General features: G+C 42.7%; 1 protein-coding gene across 1 annotated transcript; it reads left to right on the top strand.

The window, feature by feature from the left end:
• Positions 1-548: 548 nt before the first annotated feature.
• LOC122400103 lies at positions 549-19,966 on the top strand. The gene is made up of 15 exons (XM_043401345.1): positions 549-684; positions 1,291-1,424; positions 1,561-1,808; positions 2,128-2,253; positions 3,253-3,451; positions 4,829-5,038; positions 6,271-6,514; positions 7,033-7,307; positions 7,379-7,706; positions 7,915-8,385; positions 9,925-10,055; positions 16,469-16,620; positions 16,732-16,991; positions 17,670-18,003; positions 19,850-19,966. Exons 1-14 carry the CDS (start codon positions 549-551, stop codon positions 17,951-17,953), a joined length of 3,198 nt encoding a protein of 1,065 aa, XP_043257280.1. The 3' UTR covers positions 17,954-18,003; positions 19,850-19,966.
• Positions 19,967-24,642: the final 4,676 nt, after the last annotated feature.

The raw sequence follows: 24,642 nt of genomic DNA, 5'->3' as shown, positions 1-24,642 counted from the left end.
AGATCGATCGTAAAGCGTTTTTATATATGCAGGAAATACGAATATTTATTTCGTATTTTTATGCATAAGGATAGGCAGTCAATTGATTAGCGTTATTTACAAGGGTTGATTAATAACTAAAGCCCCCAACAACGCCATTGTGCCAGTAAAACGGTGATATAAAGAAATTGTAATCTCAAGTGTTTAATTTAAATATACAAACTTTCAGTTTCCTGTGTAGCTCAATTACATAACGGTGTCATTTATCACGGATCGAGGTTGTAAGTTGTAATTCGTTGGTAGATACTGACTGTCGATGAAAAAGCGTTTGGTAACCGGAAGGTAACCCGTTTCTTGCCACTGTTCTGAGCGATTCGTGGCAATACATAGATTGTGCCGACGCGTTTCCGGCAGAATTAGGAACCGTTTGAAATTTATCCATCTCGCTAACCCTTTAACCGGGAAATGTTGATAGCTCAGCGCATACATGCATATGTATGCGCCAGACCATGCGCACGGAATTCAATTAACAATCCTTGTTTGTTTCCGTCTTTTTCTTTCGGAGGAGGATGGGCTGTGCACCTAGCGGGCCTTCGTATACGAAGGGCGGTACTCGATTAATGGCCACGAAGCTTGCTTTCACCAAGGGTCAGCTGCATAACCTGAACGTATATTTCCGCAAACTGCTCGACGAGGCTCAAAACGGTGAATGTTTAACCGAGAATTATCTCGATATATGTATTGGCCCGAGCGGAAAGTTTGTGGGTTGTTGGCCGCGAGCAAAATCAATTTTGTTAATCGATGTATTTCGTCGGACGTCGCCGGGAATAGAGAGATTGGTCGGTCGCTATTTTTAACGCACTCTGCAATTAAAAGGGTATTGCTGCCTAGACTGCTATTTTTCAGCCTTTGTACTGAGAAAATTAAGAATACCAATTTGTTGATCGAGGTAATTAACATTTAAAGTACCGCCTGTAGATTTTTTTAAATCTCTAGTTCCAGCGATGAAGGCGTGTCTGCTGAATATTCCCTCCAAATTTAAAATCAATCGGTCTGCCAGATCTTGAAATATCATGGGAGTTAGTTAAAAAGAAAAAAAACGCATTTGAACTCCCACAATTTTTAATATTTTTTTACTTACAAGATGAATAAATACATCTATAAAATCTCAGTACAAAGCAGTATAAACCTACCTATCGTTAAAAAAAGATGACAAAAAATAGTACACAGTAATACCCCCTTAAAATGTCCAGCGATGGAAAGCCTTGTACGATTATTTTACGGAGCCAACGTTGAACGAATGTTTTACAGATTCTTGGGGTGATTCCACGATCGAAGCCACCGTAGAAGGATTGGTTCAACGTTTGATGCTGGCTGTTGGGGATCTCGATCGAAAATTTTCATCCGTGTTTCTCGTTTCGTTGAACGAGCCTCGACGGATAAAGGTAAACAGGCTGAGAGGTCCGGGAACCCCGTGTGCCGTTACCGTAACGACCCTCGTGAAGTTTAGAAAAGATGCTGCGTGAACGGGGCGCAAAAGATCCTCGCGTAAGCTACTCCGTTTTTTGTTTGTTTGGTCAGTGTCTCAGGTTCGAGTACCTACTGCGAATAGACGCTCTATCCGAGCCAGCCGCAAGTTCCGAGCTAGAGGTCTCGAGGGTAAGCGTGGAGGAGGATGCGGCTCTGCCAGGCTTTATTCGGTTAAAGATACTCGGCGCTGGGGCGGACCACTGGCGAGAGTACACGGATGCTGCAGGAAGATTGAGGAGGGATCTAGTGAAAGCGAAATTAGCAAATTTGTTAGCCACGGCCATTAAACTAGCTACCTCGTGCCCGACAGGTCTGTTGGCCTTTGCTGGATGTTCTTAGTCGCCATTCGCAACCTACGAATTTCAATTTATATTTATAGACTGTAGACTACCAACCACAAATGATAGGGTATTAGGAATTTTCACGAAGTTAGATTAATTGAAATATTGATGCTCTGTTCTAATGCTTATCGGTAACGTGTATTGTCTTTCTAGTGAAACCGTTCTATAATTAAATGCTTCCGATGTCGGTCGGAAGCGTCTGTTCATTCATTAGGATCGCTCGAGGATACGAAACGCTGGACATTAATATCGAACAAATGTTTTCAGACACGACGAGTTCAATGGACGACGAGATTCCCGTTTCGCCGGGCCAAGTCGTCGACGCCGAGGTGCTGGACAAAATACTGAAGCAACCGATCCACTGTAGGATATTTTACGGGCCAGGTAACGATCTTAAATTATCGTGAAACATAAATGCTGGCGTTAATTAAGGAGGATAAAAGTACGCGATAAATTTCTGTAGGTGGATTACGCGGTAGCCACGATGCGTTTCTCTATCCTGAGATATTACGGCGCGTAGCTAACGAAAAGAACCCGATTCCAAGAAAACACTGGCAGCTTCGTTATGTATTATAGAACATGATAGTATTTGGAAATTCGAACGAGAAAGCTAGCATGTTTATGTTATGAGAAAGCTTGTAGGATTTCGGGTACTCGGCTTCCCCCAGTTTCCTTCTTCTTCTCGTCCATCGCTTTTAACCCTTGTTCGTTTAAGATCGCTATTCGCGCTTTGTATTAAATAACCGATGCGCGAGGCGACTCGGTAATTCGATATACACCGGGTGTTGTATAAATCAGAATAGGACGTTCGGGCAAAGTTGTTTAATAACGACTGCTGGGGATTTAGAATAACGAGCGCCGCGAAATATGCCCGGTTTCCGTGTAACTGGATTAAGGAACGCCTCGTAAATCAAGCCGCGCCGCGTCTCGCGGAACAACAGGCTCGGCTAACGACGCGATTTTTAACAAACGCGAACTATAGTCCGAACAAAATCAACTGGTCGCCGAGAGGTTGTTTTTCTCCAACATCGGGGTTGCTCAACTTGGTACGAGAGCGCAGTTTGTTTTCCAGAGATCGAAGTTGCTGTTAATAATAGATTGTTAATATTTTTTGTAAAATAGCTTCTAACTAGATGCAACGATCAACTGATTTTTTTAGCTGTGTACACGAAATCCCTGGTATTCCACACTTTAGAGATAATTTTCTAGTTTGATGTACGCGTATGAATAGCAAACGTCAATGTATCGATGGCATCGAAACAAGTTTTGAATCGCTAACGGGAGTTAGCCTGGCGGTGATTCACAGTCGATGAACAAGTTGATTTTGTTTCGACTATAGATACCAGCGAAGTTTCGCGAAACTGTTTGCAGCTGCTTCGAACGGACCATTACCGGAACCCAGGGATCACCGTGTGGCTCTAATAGAAGACGCTGGAGGAATACTACTCAGAATTGGATTGGATGGATGCAAGACTCGCGAGGCAGAGGTCAGGCTATTAATCGGCATCGGTGTGTCGTGCTGGCCCAGTTTGTCGGACTATCCTAGAAGAGTGCCCCTTCATCACTGCGACGCTATTCTTCATTATACCGCGGCGCAAAGTGTGAGTACGTTTCATTCGATTGGACGTTAAAATGATGTCGCGCATCTAAGGCAACTGCCAATACTTTCCCCACGTAGTAAATAAAAAGTAATAAAAGACCTCTATTACGGTACCATTCTTAGAACGAGTAGAATGCGGCACGAAAGTTTGGCGACCTATTTCTCAAGATTTTTAATAATTATCATTCAACGAATTAGTTTATCGAGGAGACCCGCGAGTTCGACAAAATAAAGAACAATGAAAAAACGAATTGTGCTGGTATTCTATGGATTTCTAGCTGCGCAATTTGTTTGTCGACTTTTGGGGCCCGTTGTCGAGCGTTCGATATTTCTGTTCCGCTCTAGTTCGCGGGAACAAAATTATCGAAAAGCGAAGTTTATTGACTCGCGGTCTACGCATGCGTCGTGCAATTAGAGCATTGATTATTTCTATTTCATCGTTTGTACGCGTTGTAGGTAAGCGATTATCTGCTAAAAAGATCAATATCGCGCGAGGAGTCGAAATGGTATAAAAATAAATCGATACTGTTATCGAGTTTGCTCGCCGCGATCAATAACCGAATAAAGGTTCTATTGTAGGTAGCGTAATTGGTTCTCTGAGTACAGATACGAAACACAAAAGATTGACGTGAACGTCTCGTGGGAATGTCGGGCGAAATGCGACTTTAGAAATTAAATACGCGGCTCGGAACGGTATCGATATAATCACGGCCGTGGGGGTACTCTTTTGTTATTTGTGCTTTAACGATCTATCGATGTACAAGCATAGCGATAATCAAGCAAAAACAGTGTAAGCTTGTTCCTCGCGGTAACGCAAACTGTTTGAAATATCGATACGCGCGAGACCCGCAAGGTAAACCCTTGGTTGGTCGCAGTTATCAGCGATTCGACCGAATCGCCGGCGAGTTTAATTAATGAATGCGAGTGCCGGTACACGATTGCGCGAACCAAGCCTCTTTTCATTCCGCAAACGTGTCGCAGAGCCACCGACTTTTTAAACGTATTGACCAAATAGCACGCCCTATCCACCATTTTACGCGATCGATGTTTCATTAGGAGCGTTAAAAAAAAATCCACGTTTCTCGTCGGAAGGTTTTAATCTCTAAACTCATGCAAGTTTTAGTTGGACTATTTCTTAAATTAAAACCATTTTCGCTTCAGTAAATGGTTCGACCTTTAAAATGAGCCCACGAGTGCTCTAGTATTTACTTACGTCTGATCAGCAGTGTATGATTATTAAAATCATTTTGACACGTGTTCGGTGAGATTCTTGACCGAGTCCAGGATTCAACTTTAGCTAGGAAATTCCTATAGGTCGTTGCTTAAATGAACAGACTTGTTTTGTTTCACAACCTCGTTTTACCTGTGACTATTTCAGGGTATGTATGCCGTGGCTGTTGGACCATACACTGGTGCACGCTGCGAGGATCGAGTAACTCTCTGGGGAGTACGTGTTCCAGCAGCGGAGAAAATTATGAGTCAACACTATGCCACCGACAGTGTACCCGCCCTGACGGAATCTCTGCTCATAGAAATCTTGCACCAGCTGCGCGAGGGACGCCCCTTGAATCCACCGGTCAAATCGAAGGTGACATTTTCTCCTTTTCACGGACTATTAATATCCTCTACACCCTGAATAATGCTGTCTTTCGCTTGCACACGGTGATCGATAACTGTGCTCTTCAAGAACGTAATTGTGCGAGTAACAGGGATGAAAACAACTTCTAACTCATAATTTTTTTTGTAGACATTCATTCAAAAAGTTATTGTCTGGTAGGAAAAAAGGTAACGTCAAAATCAGATTTTTTTTACAGGTATTCAGGCTGTTTCCTTTGACATTTTCATCTACGGTGTATATTAGACGAGTTTGACACCTTTGCGACGCGACGGGGTGGCTCGATAATAATTTAACCCCCGCGTATCCGGTCGTTGCATTTCGTTCGACGCGGCCATTGCTCGCGTTCGCGCATTCTCGATTCTGTGGGCTGTGTTTCTCGAAACACACGGACCGAACTTCCTCCTTTTTTCTTGGCCCTTTCTCCCGTATTTCAGATACACCCTATACCGGCACGGCGTCGCGGCTGAAAACGCTATTCTCCCTGACGCGCCGTTGCGTCCTGGATGTTTAATAAAAACGCTGTTGGATGCGACTCGGCAATAATTTATCCGTCCCAGCCACGGTAACCGAACATGCAGCCCCGGCGAATACGTAATGAGAAAAGTTGAATCGATTTTAAAAATTTCCATCTCGCTTCACCCCTTCCTCTGCTTCCTGTTTAGCTGCGTCCTGCTCCACGGATCGTAAACGAGCAAGGATTTTCTACGCGTCGGTCGAGTATATAAATAAATCTATTCTGCAATCTTTGCCTGAAATCTAAGTAGATGTTGTTATCGTGAAACATCCGAGAGATTATCCACTCGAGATATTCATCGCCTGCTCAACATAATTCGACTCTTATTTACTTCCATAATTCCATCGATATTTACACATAAAAGAGAAACTTTAACTTTCCTTTCATTTAGTAACGAATGGGTACCTATCTGCAAAGTGTTTTAGTTGATTATTTATTTATAAGTCTATAACAAAGTATAATAAAGTATAACCTATGTTGAAGTTGAAGGGTGAAGAATACGATCGAAACGTTTTGTTTTAGTTGATTATTTATTTATAAGTCGTTATATATTACTCCAATACGAGTTAAATAGAGAACGAAGAATTTATACGACGCAAAGAAAGTATGTTCATCAGTTTTTCTGTAGTAAAGTAGTATCTACGTTGAGGTTGAAAGGGTGAAGAATACGATCGAAACGTTTTCTCAGGCAGGACGGAAAGGCGGCTCCCACTCGCAAGATCAGCCACGAGTGATTTCCAGGCATATCGTGAGGACGGTGCACCGGTGGTCTCTGGAAAGAGCAGGAGTAGATCCTCTGACGAGTTGGTCGCCCGATACTCTCTCGCGTCATGTTCTTTCAGCGCTGGACGAGTTGGTCGGTGCTCTGAGATGCCAGAACCTAAGGTGTTACTTTCAGCCGCGGTGCAACGTGATGCTACAATGCGCGAGAGGTAAAGTAATTCGGTCGATGGAAATAAAAGGACCGCCAGAGCCTCGGGGCCTGGCTCTTCTTCGCGCCCCGTCTTTATTTTTCCCCGTTATTTTGTTCGTGTGACAAGCAATATTGCGGTGACGCGCTCGCGGCACGATCCTCCGGTTTCCATGGAAATCTTAATTGGTAACGATAACGACGCGTACCATTATCGCGGCCGACGAACGCGTACCGGCAATTTGTATGCATCCATAAGCCATTCGACGATACACTTCGAACTCATCAACGTTTTTCAGAACGTTGGGATTCCCTCGACAATCGTCCGTTCAATCCGCGACACGACCAGCGTTCGCAATTTCATCGCATCGCGCGAACTTGAGAAATTGCTGTCGGCCATATTGAACATCCCCCGCCATTTGTTAACCATTAGTTTGTCAAAAAGTTACTCCACCTACGGACAATGTACAGTTATTATTCACGGATGATTTATTATTTTACCGATGAAAAATTTGATCGATTACGTTGTTGCATTTCAAGGTGGAATAGTGCATCACGAGGGCTCTTACGTCTCGGACTCGAGGCTGTTGGAATCTTATCTAGAAACCCTTCATCATCGTTCCGTTTCAATGACGGAAGGAGTACCCAGACCTCTAGAAGTTATGGAGAGCGAGCTCATTGTCCGGTGGCGCGACGTCTTGGCTTCTTTGCCTAGGGGAACGACTGACGCGAATTACGGATACAGCTGGAGGCAACTGGAGTATTTAAACCTGATCTTGGAGCAAGTGTTACGAGCAAAAGACGCCTCTTTACAGGTATAACAGCAGCATAATAGATCGATCATCGGGACGAGTCCCTCTCCGTATTAGTTTTGTTGCGTTCGCAGGACTGGTGGCACTCGGATAACTGTACGTACCTGAATTTCCCGGATATATCGCGTCACACAACGAAACAGCTGGAGAACCTTGTGTTCCTGCTGAAATTAGTTACGACTCAAGCCAGGGATCAGATCCGCGCGATGAGGAACCATAGGACGTTTGTTCGCGATCACCGTAAGGTATTCAGAAAGAGGAAGAATTACAACACGACCAGTCAGTTTGATTACTCGGTCGGGCTGTTGATCGACGCAGTCAGAACGGACAGAGAAACCGCCAATACGGATCTAGAAGGTTACCTCATAATGGCGAAAATGCTACTACAATGGTTACACTTTGGTACGTAGATAGATTATTTGCCTCTGGTGTGAAAAATATAAGGAATGATTTATTCGATTCAAGTGCTGTAGATTAAAGTAGATTAATATAACTCATATATAGATAACAAGGATTTTCCACAGAGGAACTAAAAAAAAATGAATTTTGATCAATTTACAACAATGAGTACTTCAATCGTTTAATTTCACTTTCGCGTAAACTGTTCCAGCAATGGACTACGACAGAAAATATTTAGAGCCAGTTCTGCGCCCGTACCTGAACAACCTCTTTAACAGCCTTCGCGAGAACGGTTGGTTTGCGAACCCTTGGAAGTGTCGACAAGAGATTTACACTTCCGAAATGCAGTCGTTATCCGCGTTTTGTAAATCCGTGATAACCGAGCAAGTATCGCCGGCCGTCGGGATCGTCGACTATTTGTCCAAGGGCTGGCGATGGGCGGAAAGTATGACTAAGATGATCGAACGTTCGGGAAATTCTTTGAAATTGGTCCTCCTCTCCCGGGACAAAGTGTTGAGGTATAATTTGACGTTCGCCGAAAACAAGGGACTCGGTGCTTTCTCCGAGTGGAGCAAGGCGAGGAGAGTCAGCACGATTGCCAGGAGAAGAAGAATGAATTCGAGGGCCAGCGAGATAATCGAGTATCTGACGGAGTCCCACGGAACGTCTGGAGGAAAGAACGGTGAGCGATGAAACCCTGAAACACAGCATTTCTCGCTCCTATGCGATTCGTTTTTACCTGTTTAGGGGTACTAGGATTACGGATAGTCTGGAGAAATAGATTATCGATCACTGGCGAGCATGTAACTAGGGGAAAAATTTTTTTTATATATAATACGATGATCTATCTACATTTTTCTTTTGAAAAAATTATGATTCTTAGCCTCTATCATTGGATCGAGTTTAAGAGAATAAGAATCTTAGAATGGTAGCTCGTTCGATAGTTTGCAGAGGCGAGACGAAGCGGCACGCGAGTAATTACAGCAATAGCTCCACTAAATCAGGTATTAAGATAGAAACTTAAGCAAGGATCGCGGAGCTTCCGGTGGCCCTCGGTTCCGTTGTACTCGAGAGAAACTTGTCGCGACGTAATAAGCGTGCTTCGGGCAACGGGATCGGTCGTTCGGGTTCGAGTTTAGAGAATTAATTAGATTCGTCGTTTCCCGTTTTCACGGCAATCTAGAGAGAGAGAAACATCGGCCCCGCTACCAACACCACCGATCGTAATCTAAGCTTTCGATGATCGAACAAGAAAAAAAAACCGAGGTGTAAAAATCCACCCTTCAGTCCCTCCAGACCTCCAGTGAGATTTTTATATTCTACTTCACGCGTGAAAGAGGTTAATTGCTTGTCGACTGTGCACGCGATCTCGGTGCTCGTAAAGTCGCAGAGAAGATCAATCTCCGTGTACCGAGATATTTATTTACATTTTAAAGCCAGATGTGGTATGCACTCGTACGTGAAAGTATTCCAACGTTTACGTTTATAACTGTTTGTAAGATGGCGGGAGATGCAACGTTGACTCTTTATTTAATCTACGAAAAAATTTGATTGGTTTTGTTTCATGGTAATTCTCTTATAGTCTTATAGTGCCTTATATTCTCTTATTTTCTAGTTTTCATTCCGATTAGGGCTGAGGATAACGGTACCAAATATTAATTACATTACTATAATCTATATTTATGAACCGAAGGACTATGATTTTTCTTACGTAATCGCATTAATTTGGTCGCGTCTGCCGGCGTCAGTACTCCTGGTTCCGAGTTTTCGAGCAAGTTCAGAACACGTTGAGACTGTCTTGCGACTGAAACAAGATTGAAAATCCTGAAAATCTTGGAAGTTTTGGAACCGTTGAATATTTCAATAGTCCTGAAAGTTTTGAGAGCGATGAATATTTTAAAAGTCTCGAAAGTCTTGGATATTTACAAGTCTCTTACAAGAGTTAAATGTTTCAGTAGTCCTGAAAGTCTTGACTGTCTTAATAGATTATCAAAAATTTGTTCAATGTGATGTGAAATGTCGGGATTGTTCGACGATTAAGATAATTCTTGGACCGTATAAAATATGTTTGAAATAAGAGGAACTATCGAAATTGATTTTAGAACGAAGCAACAGATTTTTCGTATTTCACGGGGGTTGTGTAAAACTAGATCTAGTATGTAGAACGTTTAGGTAAGTGAAGTGTACGCGGGATGTGGCGCAAAATCAATATTTTCGCTAGGCATTGCAGGACACATAGAGCTGAGGGATGTCAGCCCTTTGACATACGTCGCGTCGATGAGCAGGTTGCAGGCTCGACAACGCGGACCGGGAGATTTGATCTCGGCCATGATCTCGCTCGGCAAATTCCGGGTGAGTTCCTTTATTTTTACACGTAATTCTTACTTTGTTAAAATAAGTTTTACTTTGGTTCGCCATCCATCCAATGTTTCGTGCCCTGCTCGATTCCGCTTCCACAGTTTGTAGCCATTTTTCCAGCCGTGAAACACTATGCCAGAGGCAACTTGCGAACTCACGCGCAATGGTAACATACAGAGCAGGGCAAAAGTACCTAAGAAGTTTCTAATATGGCCTCTCGTAATATGATATCTTGCAAAGTAAGCTAAATTAGTCCTTAATACTACACTTACTGATGAAAAATATTACATGAAATTAATGAAAAAATAGTAAAAAACACCAAAGATTAACAGTATTGACTTTGACGACCATTTTCAAACGAGGCTGATTTCATTTCCTTTGTAATCTAATAAATAGTTTGGTTCGATTATTTACAAATATTATTTTATTTTCCAATGGTAAATCTCGTTTTCATTTCACGTTAGTTAAGTGTCCGGTGACGTATGTGATTAAACGAGTCGCGTGTTACAATTTCGAACGTCTTGTTCGGTGTATGTGGTTGCACGCGGTCCAGCTTCGATGATCGATTATTTGTGAAAGTAATTTCTGCGGTGAAACTCTCATCCTCGGTCGTACGCGTTCCGCCGTTTGTCCGTCGGAGTTTCGGCCGTGGTTTTCGTTCCGTGCAGCAGACGCGAGCCAGCTTAATTACACGCACACAGTTCGTGCAATTTCATTAGATTAGACGAGCACAGATTTCCGACGCGAGCGGAGAAGGCAATTCCAGGACAGTAATTTCGCAGGAGAGCGTCCGCGTAGGAAACGAGCGCCGCGGCGGGGACGTCGTCGAAAACGACGCTAGATTCTACGACAATAATATCGATGCGACAGACTCGAAGGAAGGAAACTTGTGTAGACTTCGGTGCTCGAGCACCGTTGTTTCCGGCGATCCGCTTCTTCCTTCGAATTATCCTGCGCTTATATAATCGGCTCGCAGTCGATTCGATAGCGTCGACGATAACCCTGTTACGACTGCCCGGTTGAAAATCGATCTTTACCAATTTTGCCTCGATCGAATGCCTTCGAACTGGCCGTTAGGGGAGGCCTCGCATGAAATGGCAGTATAAACTTGTGACTTTTGTATAATTTCTTTCTAGAAAGCTATTAATGATATAAACATAGGCTTTTTAAGGTATACAGTATAATTCCGATTATTCTTCACTCGGTTATCTGAAATGTCCGAATAACCGGCATATTTACACCGATTATTTTAGGGTAAATGTTACGGATTATATGTCACACAAAGAGAGAAGCCACACCCACATGCATCCTAAATATTTGACTGTTGTATAACTACATTACCCATGATTGATTTATTAAAAATGAAAAACAAATTTTAAAGAAAAATCGACAGGGGGTAGCCCGAAAATTTCAAGCGAATCTTTAAAACGTCATAACTTCTGAACGGATTGGAGGATTTTAATGTTTCAAACGACAAAAAATGCGTATTTTGGCAAAGAATATGTTGAAATTCTAACAATATTAGAAAACTTGTTCCTTGACCCCGTAAACTGAGAAAAACACCTTAAAAATGGTCCAATTTTCAAAGGATCATAACTCCTATAATAGTGAATGTATCTCATTAAAATTTTGTTCTGAAGTGGAGCTCATATGTAGCTACGAAAAAGTTTTTGACAACTTTTCTGTAAATTTATTAAAAATGAAAAACAAATTTTTAAGAAAAATCGACAGGGGGTAGGTGCCTAAATTTTTTGGTAAAAAAAAATTTTTTCAAATCATTCTCAAACAATTATTTCTAGCTGTGGAGGTCAATTACAATCATTTTTGGTAAATAAACATACCCCCGAAATCCTACGCACTTTTGAGAAAAAAATTCAGTAAGGGGACAAATTTTTCGGCGAAATTAAAAAATTTCAAATCGTTCTGAAAAAATTATTTTCAGTTGCGGGGATTAATTACAATAATTTTAGATGAATAGACATACCCCCGAAATCCTATCCACTTTCGAGAAAAAAATTCGAATAGGTGCTGAAAGTTTCGTCAAAAAAAAAATTTTCAAATCGTTCTATAAAAATTATTTTCGGTTGCGGGGGTCATTTACAATCATTTTTTATGAATAGACATACCTCCGAAATCCTACGCACTTTCGAGAAAAAATTTTATTACCGAAAACGTGAATTCTCGTTTTATTGAAATTTATGTTGCTAGCAGGAAAAAGTATTCTCGTTTTATGTCAAGTGTGTGTTTTCCTAGTAATTTCTCCGATTACGGTATTATTTATGACAGTGGTCCATTTTTACATTTATTCTACGCATTGTAACATATATTTATTAGTGTTTTTCTAACAGTTAAACACATGACAGTAGTTAATTTAAAAGCATATTTTTGGTCTAAACACATCACCCGTTGTGTGGGAAAGTTTTAATAAAAATGCATCGTTGTTAATGTCTTTCGAGATCGACATCTATACAGCCTCAAAGTATCTACGAACAGTCTCGATTTGAATTGAAAACTGATTCGCGTGGGAAAACCAAGAACGAAAGATGATGCTAGGCAGCGAATCAAAGTCGAATCTCGGTTGCGACCGTAGAAACAACGGGAAAAATTGAACGAAGCGACGAGGAGTATTTGCGCGGCGTTGGTATCTGCATCTCATGCACATGCATGCATGATATATGTGTAACGAAGGAACGTTTATCTCCCTCCAGGAGGCTTCTTCCTTGACAACGCGAATTAAACGTCGCTCACACGTCGCCGTGAAGAAACCGGCTCCGACACTGCATCGTTGCTGTTCCCCCTTCGCATAAATCTCCGAGGGAATATAAATTTACTTTTAATCGGGCCGTAAATGAGCGTTAATGCGACGAGCATATTGAATTGTTGTTTCTATCAAACCGGTACCGTGAATGAAATGTTTGACCGCGATTAACATTATTCTTTTCTTCTTCTTGCAAGGGGGGAAAAGCCAAAGCTAGACGTCTCGCGATAGTAAAAACTTTTAGAAGCATAGACATTTCACGTGGTCACCCTTGCGTATGTGAGAGATTCTTCTGGTTTCCTATAGAGAATAATACGTTTTTTTTTTATGAATCTTTCGCTCAGATATCGTTGATAATAGCTTTTGAATCTTTGCGTGTTTATTCATTTATAACACGGTCATTGAACGTGGGAAAGCGTATATGTGTATACTACTTACTTGACTAGCGCGTCTGACTATTACTTGGCATTTCTACTTGCGTAGGCGTTAACGCATTACTGGCCGACGTAACAGGGGTAAATCTCCCACGTTATCTTTTGTTTTTTTACTCGGTTGGTTAAATTTCTTTTTAACTTTTAGAAAATACTATTTTTATTAATTAAAAATAAGGAATGCGAAATCGGTGTAAAAAGTTGCAGTAAAAGAATCGTGAAAGAATGAGAAAGAAAGATCGATTTTGCCTTGGTGGTGCGTCAGTATAATATTATTCCAGTGAATAAAACGAAAGTATTGTAATAGTTTAGTATTATTAATTACAATAATCTAACGAAACTGCTTTTGAATATTTATTTGTATCTAAGAATAGAAAGTATTGTTATAGCTTAATTTATTTCAAAAAGATCAAATTCCATACATTTTAAGGAGTTGGTATATTTATGATACCCACTGTATAATATTTCCAACTAGATTCCATGGAGAGTTTATCGAAGGTTAGACAGATTGGTTCTTCTAAGGATAAAGGAATCGTTCCCAAGAGCTACTTTCGGAAGCTCCGTGTTTTACCGATACAGCGAACAGGAAGGTAGCAATGAAAACATTCGGTGAAAAATATTGCGTTGCATCCTCGTGAAAATAGAGAACCGAGAGGAAGATTAACGTTTGGATAAGGGGCGAGTTTTAAGTTCATGATTACGAGGCTACGCGAACCTATAGATATAATGGCGGATCGTAATTTCGGGGAAGCTTCTTTGCGATATATCAATCCATCAAGCTCTGGCAATTTAATACGGTTTCGACAGTCTAATTTTCTTGGAGATCCCACAGGGCTTTCGGTAGTAGTCGATTAACCCTGCGGATAATTAGACGGAAGCCACCGTGCCGCGAGAAACGGACGAACGGAAGTCATGCAAACGACGGGACACGATCCTGCACTCTGGAGGACCGAAACTTTTTTACGGCCCGTTAGGAATATCGCCCCCGTCTACTGGAATCTGGACTTACCTTCTTCCAACGAGTCGCCTCCGCAGTAATTCCGCCCTGCGATCAAAAGGGACTTCTTTAAAGGTTACCGAGACTTCGTATCAGCATTTGGGGAGCCCAAGTATCGAGTTAAACCAGACGTAATGGGCGTCAGCAAGTTCTCTTTAGCCAATACGTAGCCCTTGCGTCGATATCCTTAAACTGTCGATGATAAAATTCTTGAGCATACCCTTCGACTCGGACCTCTCTTAATTAACTTTGATCGAATTGACAGTTTCATACCCAGAGATGCTCTCCTCCTCGACAAATTATACAATGTTTCATTTTTATAAAAATTTTATCGTTTACTTGCCGGAGAAATATAAGAAGACATAAACGCCGAGTGTTGGGTACAAAGTAGGTTTCAAGGTGGGACGTTGGAACAATTTGTCGGACGCTTGTGCCTGAAAAGTGGCCAGATCTACGCCATCCGACGAGACTTCCGTGCGGGATCAATAAAACTCTGCCTGATTCCCTCGTTCCGCGCAGAACGGTGCAGTTAGAACGGAATTCTCATACAAGGGTTCCGAGGTGGTTGCTACTTACCCGATTAACGGTCCCATCGATCGAGCCATTGGCGTCTCGAGCCATTCTCTCCGAACAAATTAAACGACGCGACGCGACGCTCGTTTCTTTCTCTGCTCGAATCTCCCGCGAGATAACCGGGTCCGACACGTCCTCGAACCTTTCCGGAGTTTACGAAGCAACAGGACTCCGCGACGAAGGGTTTTCATCGTACGATATAACGATCAAAGCCCGGGATCGATGGCTCTTCGTCGCGTCTCGCTCAATTATCGCGACGAATAATTCTCATTTCTCTCGACAACTTTGTCATCTCGAAGGTACAACGAATTAACGAACAAATGCCTATTTTAATTAGTTTTACATGTTCGTCCAGCTGTCGAGAAAAATGTTCGTTCTGCCAATCAATCAGAAACGAAGATCGGAGTGCTTAATTCCGCTCGCGAATCGTGAAGGTGTTTGCGAGGTTCCCTCGATTAAATTACACCCCCCCAAGGCATCAGCGATTCTTTTTCGTATTTCCCGACGATTTCGCCGTCCGGAAACCCCCCTCAGCCTCCTTTGCACCAGTCCCCTCCCCCCCTCGAGGGAATCTCGGTCGATAGTCGAGCTACGAAACTGTCTCTCGAACGCGGAATAAAAAGAAAACTCGGCCGTGTTCCCGGTACTCTGGATGTATGTATTTCCAGCGCCACCGTCGGCGAATAAAAAGGGAAAAAGTGGACACGTATTTACTTTCCCGAAGCGCCCTCGCGAGCTATACTCGCCGAGGAGCTCTTGGCTCCTGCTCCTCGTCTCCGTCCTCCGTGTGCCAACTAACTTTCTACTTAAAGAGCGACAGCCCGAGAATCGGGAGGCCAGGAGGCCAGGCCTCCTTATGCTTATGGAAAATGCGTTTTGCGCTTCGAAACTAAGTTTAATCCCGGCTACCGTCGAACCTGCACAACGATACATACATACTGCCCCGTCTCCCGTTTGGTCCTTGAATAAAGAACGAGTTTCGAGGGAAATTTATGGGAACGTATTCGTTCCATCGTCCACGGCTCGACAAGCGTTCGAAACTGCTCGCGTAACGACGCGACTACTTTCATTGGCGATTCTTGTAAAGCAGTTGTAATATCGCGAACTAAATGGAGCGGGGGACGGTTCTGTCACTTTTTCGTCCAAGCTTGGTGAAATCTTTCTATTCGTATCGCGAGATTAGGAATTAACGCAATTTTCGTAACAGTTTCAACTCGATGATAACTCGCTACTTGTTTCTTCCATCATCTGAAATTTTGTAATTTAACATTTTATAAATACTCGAATATTAGCCTTACGTATAGGGGTTTTCAACAAGATCGGAACTTTTACTTGAAATGAAATGAAAACTACAGAAGATAATCTGGTGTTTATTTTCATGTTTGTATCTACATTCTATGACATTATACTTATCAGCCAATTCTTATACATAAATACAGGGTGTTACAGTTTTTACTACAAGCAAAAGTAATACTGTATAATACTGTAGATAAAATACAATATCCTTTAAATAATCAGCACGATTACGTTTGACGAGGACGATACGTTCAAGTATCTGTAGCTATCGAAAACGGATATCGCTTATAGCGTAAGTTAGGATTACCCGGTGATATCAAACTATCGAATCGAGAATAATTGTTGTCCGCAGATTTTGCAAGAGCTGACGAGCGTTTTGCCGCGGGAGGAGCAGGCGGCCATGTTGGATATGGTGCAGCGAGTCGCCAGGGAATCGTCTCGCCGGTGTAGGAAGACCAGCAGCCTGGACGCGACGAATTTGCCCAGAGAAATCTATAGACCGAGGTACTACGGTTTCGCGTTGAAGAAAATCGTCGCCTTTAAAGAGTCGTTAATGGCCACGGTTCCACTCGGTTGCCTCCGGATGCATAATAGATCCGTCTTTCTCCGCCTTAGACCGGATTCGGATCTCCTGGATTCATCGCTGCGATTATCGCCCGGCGGTAGCGAACGGCGAATCGTAGCGGAGCATCAGAAACAGCTCGAGAAAGAGATGCAGGAAATGCACGACACTTTGAGACGCAATGCGCTGACGAGACACCGTCCTTCCGTTTGGGACACGTACTCCGTGTCTTCCTGGAGCTCCTCGATCGATTCTATCGCGGGGACAATAACGCTCAGGAAATATCGCGCGCCGATATGGGACGCCATCAAAGGTTTAGTTTGCTTATTCGAATCGCTCAAATTTCTCTATTCTTAGTTACTTACGGTGTCGTTTCTTTTTATTATTATTATTATTCATTTATTAACGAGAAGAAAACCCTTTAGTACAAAAGATGTAACATGCAAAGAACAACAAATGTGGATTGTACATAGTAGATATTATAATAATTAATTTACAATACGCTGCAACGATAATTTTAGACTTTCTGATGATTGTTTAATTATATCTATTTGTGTGTGTACAGAGTTTGCACGAGTAATCATTCTATTTACACAATTCTGAGATCCAAATGTTGTGCGTTGGTATTCAGAATAAAATAGAATAGGATAGCCAAGAAAGCATATAGCTGTTCATTAATAGCCAGAATTTTTCTACAAATTACTAATGGAACAAATAATATTAGTACAGGATAACAAAGAACGAACGAAAATATCGTGAAACTTTTGAAAAATAGCGTCAACCGAAATCCAAGAAATTTTTACTCGCCGCGACTCTGAATCCGGCGTTTGGGATTGTATTTGCATTCGCCTAGATTCGAAGCTACCGTTCAGTTTAATACGGGCGCAGCGACAATTTATTCGGAGAGCACGGCGACTAATTTTTTTTCACGAACGAGCGCGCCTAGTAAACGGTGTGCAAACAATACTGCAATCGATTTTTCAATTTTCAGGAAGCTCGCCGGCGCGGGCCGGTCACCCCGCCGCGGATCGTAATATCGCGGAAAATAAATTCGACGAGATGATCAGCCGCGAGGAGTCGCCGATCTGGAGCACGCTGGACTCGCGACGAATCTTCGACGACTCCGGCTCGAAGAATGGAGACGAATTGCCATCTTGGGAGACGCTCGAGGCTACGTTGAATAGAAGGCTGTGTAATTACGGCAACGCCCTAAAGGAATCCTTCGAGATAGACGAAAGTGTCGGAGGAAGCTGCGCGGCAATATCACGAGAATGATCGTAGCACGGAACAGTAGGTGGTTCGAGGTAGTGCTGTTGATCGACTGGGTAAGTGCGAGACTCGGAAGAACCGAGTAGCTCGAATTAATTAATAACGCTTCTAAACTACGTGCATGGAACAATACCAGTTTGAACCATTAACGCGTGGATAGTGTGTTCGTTATTTTTATACGGTTTTATTAGAAATTATTCTGTTCTCGATCGAAGCGTTTTTAAAAAGATTCTTAAGTTTTAAGTTTTACACCCCCTAAACCAATTAATTTTTTTTAATATAAATGGTAGATATTTGTTGTCTATCCTGATCCAAGGTTTGTAATCCAACAGTTTTCTAATGTTTCTAACGCGCGGCCAAGTTTTCCGGGTTTCGGCTGACTGTTGGCTGTATTGTACCATGTTCTCATCAATCTTTACCACCTAAGGCTACTCCGTGACCGTACATTTTTATTAAGGATCCTCGGCAGAGCCCCGGCAAGGTTTCCTCTCGGAGAAGCCTTTCTATGTACATGGAGTCTTCCTTGGTTTCCGCGTAACGTTCAACGTACCTTAAATTGCGAAAAGATGTAAGGCTACTTTAGCGGTTGAAATTATTTCGATCCGCGGCGACCTGTATGGGACGCGGAATATAAAATAACGTTCGCTCGGAAGGCAATCGTTTGCCTTTCAGGCACTGGAAGCTACGGTGGATGGTAATTAAGCAAAGAAGAAACCGTACACTTTGCCACGTCACGAAATATATTACGTGTAATTGCCAATGACTCACGCTTTCTGAAATTAACCGGTGATTATTCGCGTGTTAATTGTTTTCGAAAGCTAAGGAAGGTGATCAGTTTTTAAGAGTAGTTTATAACGGTACTATAAATTAATTTTTACACGGAACCTTGACTAATGTTGCAATTTAACAAATACAAGTTGTAAAACTGTTGAACGAATCCACTTTCCCAAGAAATAATAACCATTTTCGATCGTTAGTTGTCGAGGGCCAAGCAGTCGGTCAAGTTCGCATAATCTGTTCCAAAGTAAATCAGCGTCGAGAGTCGATGTACAGGGTGTCGTAAATTGAATGTAATTGTATTCGTTTTTGAAACTTTATAATTTTTATTGACGAGGAAAGAACGTACTGTTCTTATATGAATTTGGTTCTCCGTTTCTAAACATCGTCCACTGTAACTTCCGTCGATCCAAACATTATCCGGGCGACGATCTATTCGGCGATTTACCGCGAATTCGGGAAACGCGAAAAGCTTGCGTAATTGGAAACGGAGTTTCTATGAGCGCGCGATTCGATTAATCGAATTTAAAATAGCACGAGTGTTGCCAACGGGCCAATAATTGGCAATTAAAGTCGCCGGAATGAGCAACATTGTTCAAGCTCTCTATCGATGAGTCATTGAGCCTCACTCGTGCGAGCTCTAATCGCGTGAATTCCACTGGCTCGGAAAACCTCGAATTCGTTCCATTATTTTTTTCCATTTTTTCTTTTTTACTTCTTTGCTACGGAACGTTGCATTTGCCGCATTAAACTGCAACTGCAACCCGTTCCGCGATGCGAGTCACGTTGGTTCTTTCGTCGCGCGAACGTCGAGTTCCGTCCTGATAGTATTAGTTCTCGTTTTAATCCCTTGCGTTCCATCCACGAGACACTCGAAAATTTATCCGGAATCTCCGTTTCTTCTTATTTTCCCCTACAGTCTGTTACGGGGCTTAAAAGATTACGACGCACGGTGGTTGGAAATCGTCAAAACGCGAACCGAAGCGAAGTTTTTTCATTGAATTCTGACATCTAAACAGTTTTTCACAGTGCTTCGATGTTAGGAAAACTTGTCTTTGTCAAAATACACATATATCAACCTTTTCAAAAATAACTTTAAGAGAACGTTTGTGTTTTTCCTTTTAGGAACAGTTCTAAGGCGGAGGTCACGCATGGTCAGCACGCTAAACTGAGAAGAAAAATTCGTACAAATGTATTGATAAAATATTTCAAGGCGATCGAAGTCTGAGGTGGGTCCCAATATAATAATTACCGAAAATTTTATAATAAATGTTTAATTATATATTTTACCATTAGTATTAGCACATTGTAAATAAAAGTTGGTGAGTTCGGTGATGAAAGGGTCGATCCTGGTACCACTGACGTTAGGTTTTGGGATGCTGTTTATAGATCCTTGTACAAAATCCTTGGTTCCGATAAACATTAAACGCAAAGGGGTGTCTCGTAGTTTTGACGCGGACTGTAGGAGATTAAGTTAAGCTTGTGCAATTTAGAATGCGGCGGACAAAGACGTTATGTTGCATTCTAATGCTCGATGCTCGAAACGGTCAGCAGGAAATCGTCCGATCGACCAGTCAAAAACGCGCCAGCGAAAAAGTAACGAACGATCGTGGACGTTCGGGTTACCGACCCGGAAGCATTCACCGATAACGTTAGGAACGCTGGTCGCGAAAGTCTCGAGACTTTGATTCGCGCAGAGGATGTTCCGCGGTCGGACAGCAGGACGAACGTCGAAAGAAGGAGCGAAACGACAAAGGAAAGAAGAGAGGAAAAATGGAAGCGGGGGCATCGCCGTCGTCGTCGTCGTCGTCGTCGTCGTCGTGGTAGTCCTGGGGAGAAGTAAGCAGAGCAGAAGGAGGGGTAGTGTTCGGTTGGCCGGGCTGCTTCCGTGTATTCCGGGGGTGGTTTTGGTGCGCGCGCGCACCGGGGTTGCGCCGTGGTTTCATCTCAGTTTCGCAGCCTCCCTTCCGCGGTCCGCATCAACTCTGGCTCGCTGATACAGAGGTGTGTCGTTTTATTCGCGTTTCTTTCGTCGTGTTTCGTCACCGACAGTATCGTCGACGCATCTGTACGGTCGCTCGTGTTTTGGACGATCCCCTGCGCACGGCAGATCCGATCGTAAAGTCGCGAAAGATCGGGGAACAGAGTGGAAATCGGCTACGACGTTCGACTTCCGCGCGCACCGTTCTCTCTCTCTCGGAGTATGTTATCTGTGCCATAGGTGATTCAGCGTCGATTCCCGAGGACTATGGTGCGCGACCAGGAGCTACCCGCGCGAGTCACTTGGTAAGAACACGTATCCGTTTACGTGACGATCTCCTCCTGGGCTCAACCCCACGGCTACGACGTAGCTTTCAATCTCAACTTGTACGATAAAGCAGCCATGCTCAACCTCTTTTTTCTTTCTCGGGCAGCGTATATATGCGCTCGCAACGTTACGTGGACCGTAACGTAATATACTATGCCTCGATATTCAAAGCTTGAGAATTGTTGTACATTTGGTCACGAAGAACTTTTATTCCGAGCAACTGTTACGAAGAACCGAGATTTGGTACTATATCGGTTTAAGTTAAGGTTGTTGCATCAGCTTCCATGTATATAGGTTCTGTACAGGCTTTGAAACGGTTTCGAATGTATATAGTGTAAATATTTGTCGCTGGTCGTTTTCGGAGACCAGATCAGATATCGATGCATTCGCAAACTAAACGTGGGTTATACATATGTATCGGAAAAGCTGTTCAAAATATTGAATCTAACAATATGGTATTTGTTCCAAACTGCCACGTATTAATAATAGCATATAATAATGGGATCATTAATCGATTTTTTCAATCTAGGTATGTTTTATTATCTCGTTTTCCTTAGTCGGATATATAACAGTCACGATGATTTTTTAATACGTTTCATTCTTGATTAATATCATCGTTGCTCGAGGGCGTATAAGTTTACAGAAACTGACACCAAATTAAACTATATTCCGATTGTTAGGTTTCCCGTGACAGGTATTTTCGAAACGTTTTCAATCCCCGCGTCAAACTAAAGAAATATAGGCTCGCGTGAGATCTAATTTCTATCCTTAAACTTATAAATATAATTTAAAAATACGTACACCGGTAGACGAAATTATTCAAACGCTTATATTTATAACGAACAACTTATTGATTTATGATATGTATAGCAAGGGATGAGCTTTAAAACTACACAAACGAAATTAGAAAATAATTCAACAATATTGTACGTTTATCGTAAACACGTACCAGAAGTGGGTTACGAAGTATTTGAACTCTCCCTGAGAATTCCGAAAGATGACAGAATGTAAACAAACATTGGTCAGTTTACGAACAGCGTTGGAAATTAATAGCGAAGAGAAATTGGAATAAAAGAAATTTGAGAAAGTTTCATGTAAAATATAAAACACGTAGTCGATTGATATAAAGTCGAAAATTCTGTAGATTCGGTTAAAGAGTACGGTGTATGTCCATGTTTTCGATCTTTGCTTCGTTCCCGATCGTCGTTTAGGGTTGCTCGGACGATGTTAACCGCCGCTGGTATTGCGCCACGCAGTGTTGAATACCGCGAGAATCGCTTTGTGCTCCCGAGAGAATAGCGCATTCTGAAGTTCTAGCCAATGGTTGGGACGGTAAAGCACCCTTTGAACCCTTGCTCCGTCATTACGCGTAATGTGCCTAATCGTTGGGAAATCGGTCGCCGTGGAGACCGGCGCAGCACGGCAGGACAACTGGATCCGAGAGCGGAAGTCAGGATGCACAGGGCGTACAGCTCCTGCTATACCAGAGAACAAAGATGGGGATGTTGGAATATAATATACGCGTACGCGTAGTTTTATAAAATTCTAATGGAAATTAATTTATGTTCTTTCTACGCGATATTAACAACGATAGAGTTTAACATGCAAGGAGGGTTCGTAAGTGTATGCACGACACTGTATATTGCACATGCAAATTGTGTCAAACTTGAACTCGAAATCATTTTACGAGTTTCAAACGAGTTTTCTCGCGCGCGCCGCGCTGGGAGCTGCTTTACTATTCAGTGGCTGCTATTTTCTTCCCCGCTAGATATTGCAGTTATCCGACATCCGCGAACAACGATCGAGGAATATCGGCGACCATTCGCGACGCTGAAACTTTTCGATTCTTCGTTGTGAAATCACAAATTTGATTAAGGAAAGTATCTAGTACGATACAGGTTTCTTGGTCCTGGTCTATTTGTATTCATAGTTAAAATATAACTTCGTTCTTTAGCCATAGATGACTTTTTTGTTTCGAATCGAATAGGAAGATAATCGTAAATAATACGAACCAAGCATTGCCAAGAGTTTGTTGACAATGTTTGAATATTAATTTGCGGTTCTTTTTGCAGGAAAAAAACACATTAGAACGTTACAAGCTTCGGTAACCGACATGAAAGTTAACGAGGTATCGTACTCGCGTTTAATTTCGAGTCCAGGGTATTTTCCATCTAATTTAACCGGACCAAAAGCGGGTTCCATTAAACGATGCATCGACAAACGTCCGCTCGTTTGAAATAATCGGCCGGCCGGTTGATTTTCGAGCGTCCGTTTCCGCTGTGCGTCGATCTACGTGCAATCGCAATTACTAGATGGCCGATAGGAGACAATCGAATTCGCGTGCATGCGAATCGAGTGCCATTTCCATCGAGAACGGGGCGCAAGACACAAGCACGCGTCCAAAGGTGCGTAATCGAGTATATTTTATTCACGAACAACGAATCAAAGTTTCGTTGACGAAATTGGAATCGAACGTTTTAATAATTCCTACAACCGTACGAGAACCGATGCGTTTTAAAACAAAAATACGCGTCGTTAAGTCGGTAAACAATCTCGTTGGTCGATCGATCCCTGGTTTTATTTATAACACCGACCCGATGGAAAGTTGGAAACTAGTCGCAACAGCTCGTGCCAATATCCCCGGGACTAATGACTCTTGGAAGCAAAGTTTCCAACAACCTATGAAGGAACGTTTGTCTTCGTGCAGCTAGGAATACGAGCCACCTAGATGTTTAGGCTACGCGTACAGACATGGAAACGGTCCGTAACCATAAATATTCGCAACGCCGATCGTCTCGATCCACAGATCGCCTCGCGATTAATGTGCGCATGTTAATGGCGTACGCGTGTCGATTACCTTTGAATATTTCAGCCATTCATTTGCCGGGCGAATAGGTGACCCGAATAGGGGTCTCGAGAATGAATTGGCCTCGGTGCAATTTTCGTTCGCGATTTCTACCGGGCGAATAAATCAACCGCGGTGTCGCGGACTCGGGCAAATTCTATCCACTTAATTTTTCGCTACGAACGATTACAATATTAGAGTCGGTCGTGGCGTGAAGCCATTCCGTCCGTAAGATTCGTGGAGATTTATAGCAGAATTTATTCGAACAATGCGATGGAACAACGGCAACGTCAATAATAATAATGGCTTTACACGTTGGGCGTCTGCTCGCGTTTCGGCTACAGAATACGCGAAACTGTACAGGAATTTTGTTGGCTGTCTACGGCGGAGAATAACGAGCTGTCTTGTCTAGTCTCCGTTTTCCCTTCTGCTATTCTCGCTTCCCCGACGCTATTCATAAATTATTCCAATCGATTACGATCAACCGACTCTGAATATTAATTCGTCTCTGACGAAAAATAGAGTGTGTTCGTCTATCAGACCTGTCCTCTCGCGAAATCATAGCACAGCTTGAAACTATCGTCGAAAACGTACCAACTAACGGGCCACGGGTATCGTTCTCGAAATTTCTGTGCGGCACGGCGCAAACAGACATTGGTCAAGGAATTATCGAGACGCTTGGTGAAACTCGGAGTCGGCGGTTGGTCGAGGAAATAGGATCAGACGGGTGGTTTCGGCAGGGCAAGTCGTATTCCGCTCTCGAGA

This window comes from Colletes gigas, unplaced genomic scaffold, assembly GCF_013123115.1.
Source record: "Colletes gigas isolate AHSC1104 unplaced genomic scaffold, ASM1312311v1 Colletes_gigas_Sc00016, whole genome shotgun sequence".
Lineage (NCBI taxonomy): Eukaryota > Metazoa > Arthropoda > Insecta > Hymenoptera > Colletidae > Colletes > Colletes gigas.
This window is presented reverse-complemented; position numbering and strand designations above follow the sequence as displayed.

Excerpts from the sequence above, each read along its gene's own strand:
- LOC122400103 (XM_043401345.1), top strand. The coding sequence starts at position 549 with ATGGGCTGTGCACCTAGCGGGCCTTCGTATACGAAGGGCGGTACTCGA. Across the intron at positions 1,425-1,560 it reads ACGAGCCTCGACGGATAAAG|TGTCTCAGGTTCGAGTACCT; the intron begins GTAAACAGGCTG and ends TTGTTTGGTCAG. Across the intron at positions 2,254-3,252 it reads GGTAACGATCTTAAATTATC|GGATCACCGTGTGGCTCTAA; the intron begins GTGAAACATAAA and ends ACCGGAACCCAG.